The 12660-nt window shown below is 29.7% G+C and overlaps 1 protein-coding gene across 1 annotated transcript; it reads left to right on the forward strand.

Annotated features, from left to right (window-relative positions):
* LOC105156741 (transcription factor TCP12) lies at positions 8042–9457 on the forward strand. Its single transcript, XM_011072960.2, has one exon. The coding sequence runs from the start codon at positions 8124–8126 to the stop codon at positions 9285–9287; it is 1164 nt and encodes a 387-aa protein (XP_011071262.2). The 5' UTR covers positions 8042–8123; the 3' UTR covers positions 9288–9457.

The raw sequence follows: 12660 nt of genomic DNA on the forward strand, positions 1-12660 counted from the left end.
AATTTAATTTCTTTTTTACTATTTAATTTTTCTAACATTCAAAAAAGAGAAATATAAATATAATAGTAAATTATTTAATTATTTAGTAGTAAATTATTATAGTTAAATAAATATAAGATTGGTATTGATATTATATCAAAAAAATATAAATTTAAGACATGATAAATTATACTATTAGAAATAATCATTGCATTAACAAAGAAAATATGAACTATATATTTATATTACTACTCAACCAACATGAATGTATATATATTATTTTTATTCAAAAGCTTAGGTAATAATTCATTATTTTTTTTATTGCAAAACGATTATCTATTAATTTTTTATTCAGAATTAAACTAATGTGTATATTTATAAAAAAGCGTTTTAAAATTTTTTAAAGCAAAATATGTCAATAAATAATAACTTATTTGGTTATAATAGTATTATGTCCATTTTAGTCATTTTACTAATAAAAAATCTTATTATGCCAAACACCCTAATATTTTATAAGATGATTTCACATCTTATAAGATTTAACATCTTATTTTATTCAAACTTTTAAGATAAGATCCAACATCTTATAAGATGTTTTAAAAAAGTTTAGCCAAACATCCTCTAAATCTAACCAGCATTTACTATTACAGTAAATAATATTTACTATATAGTAGAGATCATGAGACCTCAACTTCATCTATTGAGTTAGGCCTCATTGACCAGCCAACTGTCTCTATAAACTCTTTGAGAAAAAAATAATTTTACTAACTGTTTTTATAAAATCTTATAATTATATAAAATTAATATATCCTAAGATAAAAATATCTCTATTCATACACCCACACACTCTCTCTCTCTCTCTCACACATACTCTCTCTCTCTCTCTCTCTCTCACACACACACACACACAAACACAAACACAAACACAAACACAAAAGATTATCTATGAATTTTTATTTTGAATAACTAATGTGTATTATTTATAAAAGTCTTTAAATTTTTTTAAAGAGAGAAGTATGTAAAAAAATAACAATTTATTTGATTATAATAGTATCATACCCATTTTAGTCATTTTAGTAATAACATGTCTTATTATGTCAAATATCCTAACATCTTATCTTATAAATTTTAATATTTTATTTTATTCAAATACTTTAAAAATTTATTTTTAAAATAAAATTCAACATCTTATAAAATATTTTTAAAAAGCTTAGCCAAACACCCTCTTAATTATAAGTTTTTATATTAAGTGATAAAGAAAAGAAAATCCAAGTTTACTGTGTAAATGGCTCGAGGTCTAATAGGTCTTCAAGGTGGCCCAAATTTTGCACTACCGTTGACGGTACTTGAAAAAACAATAATTATATTTTTGGTATATCCGTAAATGAATATTCTGCTGAATGGGCTCAACTGGGCTAAGTAATTTATCTCCAATAAATTAAAGCCCAAATTTTACGTGGGCTTCACCTATTCGTAGCCATGGATCTCCAAGTCCAACTTTTTATCCTACCAACAATTTACATGATCTTTATTTGTTAGTTCAATAGCGGGTGGGGGAGGATTGAGGACAACCTGAGTTTTAAGGTGTACAATGGATCGAGCTAGTCAGGATCGACAAGATTTAGTTCGAAAAGCTCGGTTCAGGACCAGTTTATTAGTGTTTATTATTGGTCTTGAGCTTTTAAATGAGCCGTAATTGGATTCATTTATTAACCAAAGTCAACCAATAAATTACCCCAATTGAGGCACGAATGTACCCATTTTATTTTTATATTTTTTTATAAAATAGAGATTTTCTTTTGAACAATAGTTTATGACTGTATTATGAAATGAAATAAATAATAAATTAAATCATAATTAAAAAAAATAGTTAAGATTATATAATAAACTTAAATAATAATTTGACGAATAAGCTTACAATAATAAATTTAGATGATAATAAATTCAAAAAGAATTTAAAATAAATTTTTAATTAATGAATTAAAGTACTGAAAATTAAGAAGTAGAATAATAAAGATAATATTTTTTGGAGTTTTAAAAGTATAAAAAAACTACTAAAATAGTTAGTTTAGGATAATAAAGTGAAACTTATATGCCATGTATTATTTTTATTAAAAAAAAAAATGGCTCAACTTAGGACCAGGTGATCTTGGCCCACTAGACGGGGCTAGTCCTAAATTTCAATATCTAAGATTGGCTTGGTCCCAAGAGGGCCTGGACCAACCCAACCCAACCCAACCCATTTTTTTATATTAATCTGGTCTTGGGTCGAGTTAACCCAACTTGGCCTACTGGGCATCTTGACTTGAGTTTGAATCCAAGATTATCTTCTTTTAGAAAATGAGTGATATCAACTCAATTAATTAATATTTTTTTAAAAAGAAATTCAACCAATTAGTTGATGACATTATTAAAGGTTCTTTTCCATCAAATTACGTCTATAATACATACTCTTATTTCTTCATGAAAAATTCTTTTCATTTTCTCATCAAAATTCTAATCGTTTCCTGATTCCCACAAATTATTTCCTAGTCATAATCCTTTGCTAATCATACATTAATTAATATTGTGTTTTTGTAGATTCTTTTGAAAAGAAAAAAAGAAAGGTACAAATTACATTATTCATTCTAAATTTTAATGTTTAATATTTATGTGCACACACACACATTTATATATATATATATGTGTGTGTGTGTGGGGGGGGGGGGGGGGTGGTCGAGGAATTAAATAAAAGTCGTATATACATGTCCTGTGCATTTCAAATGTTAATGATTTGAATAAAGACACTAGTATTAGGTGCGTGGTTGTAGGGTCTGAAAACAGATCATATATATGTAGTTGTGTGTGTCCGAGAGATTAATGTTGTTTCAATCCTTATTTTTCTCGATAAATGGTATTGATACATATGTTTATGAGAGGTAACTAAAAAAAATAATTGTTGGCTATAATTTTAATAATTATGGACTAAAAATTATAATAAATAATTTTTATTGACCACAATTAAATAAAATCAATGCAAAAACATAGATTTTCCACCAAAAAAATATTTTTTTGCCATGACTATGATCATGATAAAAATATTTATCATGACTTTTTATGGTAAATGTTTTAGCCACCCTTGAAGATACCACGATCAGTAATTATTGCATGACTGTGGTCAATAACTATTTATTACGATTGTTTTGTTTAAATTATGGCAATTAGCCATAATTAAATATTATTATTTTTTGTAGTGTATATGTATATATTGGATGCAAAAATAATTATGATTCTGCATTTTTGAGAAAGTTATTCCAAAATTTTAGGTTACAAAGATAAATTAAGAAGCAAGTAGTTGTTAGGCATTAATTAATATTGATTAACAGAGATGATAATTAAGTCATTAATAATAACGCAGGAAAAATTGGTTGTTCTTCATCAAATGGCTGCTTTGAAATTTATACCATCACGAGAATCATTAAACAGTAGTGCAGGGGAAATAGCAATTTTCGTTCCACAACTCACGATTTTTATACTTTTATCTTATTGGTTATGAATTATTATTTTTGAGCCATTAACTTACAAGAAGTTCTGGTTTTAGTCTTATATCAAAATTTTTTAGATATTAATTTAGTGATGATGCATACTCCAAATTAGATCACACTACAAGAGTCGAAAGATTTTCAAAAAAATTCAAAAATTATCGAAGGATTAACCCTGCAAAACAGATGTTAGCATTCTGATGCTTAAATCAATAACGGATTAAAGAAGAAATAAAAGAGAAAACTTGAAATAGAGTGAGGATACTGGTATAAAATAGTGATAAGGTGTATGTACTCGTGCGGTGTGCAAAATATAAACTTGAAATATTCTAAAAATCGAGAAAGAATGGTGCAAGAGAGTGAGAGTTTGAGAATAAGTGTGAGGGTTGATGTTACCAGAAATCTGCACAAGATTTCTATTTATAGGCTTGTACGGAGTTGGATATAGAGTCAAATACTAAGTTCCATACACCATTAGAAAGCTATTTGAGCTGGTTGTCATACGCAACAAACTGTCGGTGATTTGGATAAGTATTGACTGAGATACGTGAGCTGGTTAAACTCTGTCAAATCTGCCTACAATTTCGAGAATTAGTTATTTGTAGATTTTCCACCTCGGTTGTGACTGATTTACTTGGAACTATCTGGAGATATTTTAGGATGACGTGTCCAAATATGTTGGCAAGGTATATGGTGTGTCCTTCCAGCTGTATGATGATGTGTCCGCTGAAATGAGCTTATTTTTTGGGCCTGCCAGTTCAGTAAAATAGCAAGTAAGCCTGTGGGCCTATCTTCCTTGTTGATGGGCTTTATCCGTCTAATTTGTGAGCCCTTATCCATCCTGCTCATGAGCCAGCTAAGCTCTTAGCCGGTTGAGCTAGTATGCCTAGCTTGTGGGCTTGACCCGATAATTTTAGAGGGCATCATCAAATGAAAATAACATGTGGCCATTAAATCTTCAAATTGAGCACTTAATGACCAGACGACCTTTTCTCATTAACTCTTTATCGAATGTGTCATGACTAATTAAAGTACTGTGTTTTTAAAGTTATAAGATCAAAAATAAAAATTTTATAATTAACAGAATCAAATGTGTAAAATTTTAAATCATCGAATGAAAAATGTTATTTATCCGATTGATGTGTATAAAAGTAATTACCCTCATAGGAAAATATGCATATATATATATATATGAGAGAGAAAGAGAGAGAGAGAGAGAGTTTTGAATTGAATGCTTATGGGGATGGAGTCAAAGAAACATGGGCTTGAATGAAAATAAAGAAAGTTGAATGTGGGTTGAAATAATTGTGGTAGGGTTAGCCGATGTAGGTGTGTAGGGTTGGGATACCTATCAACTTAGGACCTCTCCACATCCCTATTTCAATGCCTTCCACACCCACCCCAGCTAATTACATCAAAGTACAACCAAAATGCCCCACAATAACATATATATATATATATATATATATATTCAATAAACACATGGATATTGTAAATTAATTAGATACACAACCACGCATAATTATCATTCTTGAATTAAAATACACTTCTCTTTTTTTAGGAGCAAAAATTTGAGGGTTCAGGTTAAATTCTTGAGGAATATGATCCCGTTTACTAATTAGCTTTGCAAAATTGCTCCAATGCTGTCGTAAGATTGTTTAATATATATATAATTTCAACATAAAGGAATTAAGGCAGTCACTACTAGCTCATATATTGCATTGTTAGTAATGTTTTCATAATATTAAAATAAAATTAAAGTTTGATTATCACTTAGTTAATCATCATGCTAATTCTCATAAGTGCTATCTCCCAACTTGGAAATATATATAAATTCATCTGAGATTTGCTGCATTGTTAATTAATTTTGCATCTTAATTACTCAAATGCTTTTATCATCATTACTCCGTACGCACAAATCTGGTCAAACTTTTCGACTCATTTATTACATCAATTATTTGCAAATTGTAATAATATTTGTAAGCTTTTAAAGCTTAATTAGTTTTATATATACATACACATGAATCAATTTTAGGGTATTGCACAGTAGCACAGTACATACGCCTTAGATTGTCTGATAAATAGTATCAGGCTATCAACTTATCCGCAAGTTAAATATTGATCAAGTACTTTTTAAGACCTTAGATCGAATACTGAAAAGAGAATGGTCGTCCATCAAAATAATACATTTTTTTTTTAAAAAAATAAGTATTTAATAGACTTGATTTTAGAAAATAATGTCAAGCAACATATATATATATATACACATTATATTGGCGGTAACAAAGGTATTTTAACAACATAATCAAGCTCAGTTGGCGAAACTGAGGTCATGCGTTTGAACCTCATTAATACGTGGGATGTTGTTTTATTGCATAATAGGGTGTATTGTCTTCCTACTGTCTTTTTTAGATATAAATTTTTGATATGATTCTAATCGATTTATTCCAAATAATAATAGTTGATCATTTTTACTAAAAAAATGAGTATTATTTAATAATATTGATCATTTTTAATAAAAAAATGAAAATTATGTACTAATATAGGTATACTTTTAGTAGTATATTCTCTCTTTGTGTACTTTAAATTTTTATTAGTTGATTAAGAATTATCAATGAGCTACGTACTGAATATTATAGTAATTGTATGTTAATTAATTTAAAAATATTAATATATTTAAAAAAAAGTTATAAAGAAAAAGGATGATCTTATATCACAATTTTTTTTAGAAAAAGAAGGATGAAAATAGTTATTAATCAAGTCATATATACATATTTTTGAGGAAATTAATAATTACTATACAGATAAACGTGTTTATATTGACTTTTCAAGTATGATCGAAAACTCCAATTTTTATGAAGTTAAGCTATATTTGAATTGATGGATTTGAATTTAAGGGAAATATTTGGAATTTTTCTTTTAAATGATTTCATGTTAAATAAATTTGAAATCCATCATATTTTCATGTTAGAAAAATTTGGAATCCATCATATTCAACAAAATATAATTTAATTTTAAAAGTGAAGACTTTGAAATGTTTTTTTGAATTTAGAATTATTCAAACAAATTAAAATAATTTAAACTAAGTATTTAAAATTCAAATCCAAATGCAGTCTTAACTAGAGTTTTTTATTTTGAAAAGGATAGTATACGTTCTTGAATAAATTAAGAAAGACATGCATCCCCATCAATGCCAACCCCAATCTCCACCGTCCCCCATCACAATTATGTTCTCGTTTGCGTTTCTTTTAGATGGAATAAAAGTGATAGAAATGTATGAAATAGATATCGTTTGTCGCATGCATATAATATAATATATATAATTTCATGTTTATGTCATATAATTACGGATTTGAGGGATACCAAAACGTCTATTAATACTATATTTAGATTTAATTATATTTACTGTCCTGTATATATAAAGAGTGACAAATTCAGGACACTAAATATAGTGGTAGCAAATAATACCCTGAAATTTATTTTTTTAGATTACGTATTTATACAAATATCTGAATTATATGATTTTTCATGAACTGTTAAGTGTCCAATTTTGATCAAATGGTGATAAAGATCAAATACATTATCAGGTGACATCCGGATGGTATTCGTTTTGAAGGCACAGCAAGCTGATCTTAAAGTAATTTGTCTATTTAAATGATATATGGGGTTGCTTAATTTTGTCATTATGAGGTATTCAGGTCAAATTTAAGGAAAAATTGCATTTTTAGGATTTTTTTAATTTAATTTTATTTGTTATAATGACTTTCACATATTGAATCCCATAATTAAATTCATTTTTTTTTCAATTTTAGCGTCCTCAATTGTATTTTTTGTCTAATAATTAATGAATCTATTAGTAGGCTCACATGTATTTTTTATTAATTATTAGATGACAAATTCATTTGAGAACTAAAATTGATAAATTTTCAACTTATGCAATGTGAGAAAGCAATAACAGATATGACTAAATTGAAAATGATCATAATATATAAAATAAAAAAGGATTAAAGGTAATTTTAGTAGTCTAATTTCAGGCAATTATCATTTTAGTCCCATAACTTACTAGAGTTTCATTTTAGTCCTCTATAACTTAAAAAAGCTTAATTTTGGTACACATTTGGTCGGAAATTTGCCTCAGTCACTAGAAAAAGTCACATGGCCTTCACGTGACTTTTTAAATTGGGAGTTTGGTTTTTTAAAATGTTAAAATAAAACCCTAGTAAATTACGAGACTAAAATAAGAATTACCTGAAGTTACCGGACTAAAATTACTTATAATCCAAACTAAAAATACAATTTTTCCCAAGTTCAACCAAACTTAGTCTCGACTATCCCACTCCACTATTGATAAATTATCTTTTATCGTTCTAAACTGTTTAAATTAAAAAAAAAAAAAATGTAGAATCTCTTGAAGATCTCTGTCCATAATTTTCTTTAATTTCGCTGCGTTCTTCATCACCTACCACTTGATAATCTTTTTTCTTATATATATATATATAGTTGCATTCTTCATCATGTTCCAATTTCCACCGCAGAGGAATTTACTCAAGTCAGTCCACACCTTAAAAGCTCTCCAACAAATTCAAACACAGACAATAACTGGTGCATTTACAAGCTCCAGTCATGTTTCCTTCACACAACGGCGACAACCCTTTTGAGTCCTTGTTCAAAACTCCATCAAATTCCTGTACTGATCAAAACCCTAACCCCAAACAAGATGACCCTTCATTTCTCTTCAATTTCCCTTCTCCATTTTTTGACGAAGACGAACTGCCCTTGAACAAGATACTGCTTCAAAGTCAGCTCATGATGGCTGATAAAAACACCCATCCTACAAAGAAAGAACCAACAAAATTCAGTATTGGGACCTCAAAGCTGGACGAAAAAGAAGCCGAGAAGCAGATACCTAGTGGGATGGTCGCACCATCGAGGAGACGAAATCTTGGTGCTATACCACGAAGAAGAACTGGGAAGAAGGATAGGCACAGCAAGATTTGTACGGCTCAGGGAATTAGAGACCGGCGAATGAGATTGTCACTGCAAGTGGCTCGCAAATTCTTCGATCTTCAAGACTTGTTGGGCTACGACAAAGCTAGCAAAACCATAGAGTGGCTCTTCACTAAGTCGAAGAAGGCGATCAAAGAGCTTGCCAAAGACCATCCACACGCAAATTTCAACTTTTCGACCAGTGATGCGAAGAGCGAGTCTTTTCTTTCTGAGTGTGAAGTGGTTTCAGGAATTGAGGAGAACTATTCAAATGAGGTGAAGGATAGTAATATTGCACTACCAGATGAGAGTGTAGTGCCACTATGCATTAGTCGGGACGACGACGAGAGAAAGCCGCATATGCCGGCGTGTAAACCTAACGCGAGGGAGTCGAGGGAGAAGGCAAGAGCAAGGGCAAGGTGTAGAACACGAGAGAAAATGATGGTCAAACGCCTCAAGTTTCAAGAATCAAATTCCCAGAACAAAGAAGTTAGGGTTTCTCCATATGAAGCTCATCATATTGATTTATGTAACTCACTTGAACAGCAATTATCTGATGTGGGCGCAATCGAGAAGTTTCTAGCGAGTTCAAGCTCTTCAATGTCCTGCCCTATGATCTGTGATTATCAGGCTTCAGCTGGCTACACAGATCCCAATAGTAATTTCATTGGATTTTCTGGAAATTGGGACGTGTTGAATTACAATGAAAGAACAAGCTCCCTTCATTATGCAGTCACAAATCAAGTTTCACTTGCAGGTAACCCTAACTCAATTTACTCATCAGGAACTGATTATTACTAGCTAGGGATGGATCGAGATTGCCCTGTAAAAGTGCACTGTGTCTTAGGTCTGTGTAAATTGTTAAGGAACTAATTTGAATCATTTTCCATGTTTGATTTGGTGTATCAACAGATCTATGTAGGTAAATAATTATGATCCAATTGTACTCTTAATTATTAAGAGACAATAAGTAAGCCATGATGATCAATTTGCCTCCTTGAATATATGTATGTCCTAGTTTGAGTGTCTTTCCACTGACTCTCATCTTTTCTTGATTTTTCATTTCTATGTTGTTTTGTTGGGGTGTCAACATAATTTGTTATTGGATTTTACATTGTTGTGTTCTTATTTTTACATATGCTCTGACCACATCAACATGTCAAAATTCATTCATGAAATAGATTAAAAATTGAAGAGACAATTCCGCTGCTATATATGCATATAGAGGTATGTGTGTTCTTTTGCCAGCAAACTTTTGGAGCAAATTCTAACATATTTGAGAAGAAACATGCCCTCAGGAAATTCTTCAAATGTTGTTGTAAGAATTAAAGGTTAGGATTTAATAGGAAAATTGCATAATGAGTTGAGAGCAGAAAAATACATTAATTAGCTTCCCTTTTAATGACAACATTAATTTACCCTTTCATTCGTAAAAAGCTTACTTTCAACCACTAAATTAATTGAATCCACTGAAGAAACATAGTATTTTTTAAACTTATATATATTTGCATATTTTCTTGTAATAGATTGCCGTCCTACATGTACTCATGATGCTTAATTTGTCCATGTCCTGCAACAGTTAAATAAGAAAGCATGCTAGCAGATTAAATTAATACACATTCATAACTTAAATGACATATTATTGAAACCATATATATATATATATATCCTGATTGAAGCAGTTTGATGTTTAAATATTCATTTACTTCTTGATCAAAAGGTGTACTAATACATTAATATTTCAACTTATTTTGGGATCATGAGTGGGTAACTGTGTCACGATGCATGCCATAAATGAAAACAATCACTTCATACCTATCATCGATCCCAGTTCCTTATTTTTGCGTACGTGATGAATGCTACATCGATTGGTTTTGCTGCAACTGAAAAATCATGCAACTTTAGAAAACTTATCATATCACATGCATGATGATATAATGAAATCTGAATTAGTAACCATTGATATACATGAATCCATATACAGAGAGCTTCTACTTAATTAGTACTGATCTATTGCAAATTTACTTGGCAGCTGCAAGAAGGAACATAATATAGAGAAAAGCTGAATTAAGTTGAGGTATTAAAATAGTTCATTAGATCAGTTCTAATAAATGGTACATAATAATTCGACATAAATGCAAATGATTTCAACTTGATTATATATTAACAACACATGCATATGAATGAGATGGAGTGCTTGAACATGATGCGCCAGATTTTTACTCTGTGGAAAACCCTAATTTCTACTTGACTTAATTTTCATGCATATACATCTTGAACGAGGGTTTTCATGTCGTGCTTCATGTTACTTGATGAAAAAAATGTTAATTTGGATAGTACTATACAGTACATATACATATGCGTCATGACGCAAAAGCTACTACAAAATCATGCAACAATCGATCCCTTCTCTCTGCATGACATCTAAAAACTAATTGCAATCGTTACTTTGCTATACAATAGTTAATTTTATAATTCTCCAGCTTGTAATAAATGTAGTCAACAAAGGACAAAATAATGTTAACCCTAAATATAACTAAAACAGATGAGGAATTGGTTGCAATATCATCAGTTCATTGCCATCGTTTATGTAACAAAATTAATGTAGTCTCACAATCATTATTAATGAATTTCCTACCAAATGGTTTTATAATTTTCCTACCGCTCGCGCGATCGAGTAGCCTAGTAATTAATGCAAAGGCAGCAAATCCAGATGTATGTAATTAATCCCGTCCTTGAACAGATATATATATATATATATATATGTATATATATGCTGTATAATATTTCCTTGCACTATATATGCTGCAAATTGATGTAAAAAGCTGATGTCCATCTTACCCACCTGAATGTTAGCTACCAGTACATAATTAGAATCTGCATTATAGCACTACCAAGAAAATGATTTAATAGGTACCAAAAATTAATAATAAAATTAATATCGATCTAATTAATAAATAAAATTTTTATTAAATTCATTGCTAACCTACATTAATAAAGAATTCCACCATTTTGCAAGAAATATATATATATATATATATATATATTGCTATTACCGTTATTTCTTGTAGTATAAGGTAAATTTATGTAGATTACAATGTTCACATTAATATGGTAAATGAGAAAACAACAGCTTCAAGGTTGGCATAATTAATTTGACAGCTGAAAGTTAGGGGGTGATAATTTTGATTTTGTTTAAATTAAATTTATAATTTGATGCTGTAACTTTAAAATCATAGTCAATTTTAGTCATTTTCAAACCAGTTTGGCCAATAAAATTCTATGTCATCACTTATGCCAACACCTAAATTTGGACTTCCAGCAAAATTAATGATGTGTTATACCTACATGTGTTACAATTTTAAGTTTTAAAACTTCAAAACAATATTTTAATTTTTAATTTTTATAATTAAATTGTGTAACACCCCTTTTAATTTTGTAATACCCCACTAATAACCATTAATTCTATTTTAATTAGGGTGTTACAGTCCTATCCAAATTATATAAATAGGAGGTCCTAGAGGTTTAGGTATACACACAACTCACTCTTGTATCCCAATTCTCATATTCCTATTCTTCTTACTATATACTTTTGGCATTTGATAATGTCTAATTCTCTAATCTTCTTGTGAACGTGCTCACAATAGAGGACGTCGGTTGAGGCCTTCTGGAGTATTATCTTGGGATGGTGGTGAGCCGATAGTACCTGCATGGTGAGAAGCCATCACGATTTTAATTAGGACAGCGTCAAGTGACGTACATGTCAGCTATTTTGAATTTATTTACATATATGACATGCATTATTTATCTTGATTTGCCGAAACTATTTTAACAGTAAACTAAATTTTTCACAACATGTTCCTTTTTAGGAAATGACTCGCAAAAAAAAATTATACAACTTGGAAAAGGTTTTCATATCATGAAGTGGTAATTTTTTTTTTCAAGTTATTTGCTAAAAGAAAAGGTACATTCCGAATTGCCAAGTCATCAAATTTGTCAGAAGCCATAATTTATGCATGACATGGGTGATGACATGAAATGTTTAGGCTAAATTGGCCTAAAAAAGACTAAAATTTCAATAAATCTTAAAATTACAAGACAAAAATTACGAATTTAAATTTGAACAGACCAAATTTATCACTTCATAACTTATTAAATTGCTTTTTCTTTCCAT

Source organism: Sesamum indicum, linkage group LG2, assembly GCF_000512975.1.
Source record: "Sesamum indicum cultivar Zhongzhi No. 13 linkage group LG2, S_indicum_v1.0, whole genome shotgun sequence".
Classification (NCBI taxonomy): Eukaryota; Viridiplantae; Streptophyta; class Magnoliopsida; order Lamiales; family Pedaliaceae; genus Sesamum; species Sesamum indicum.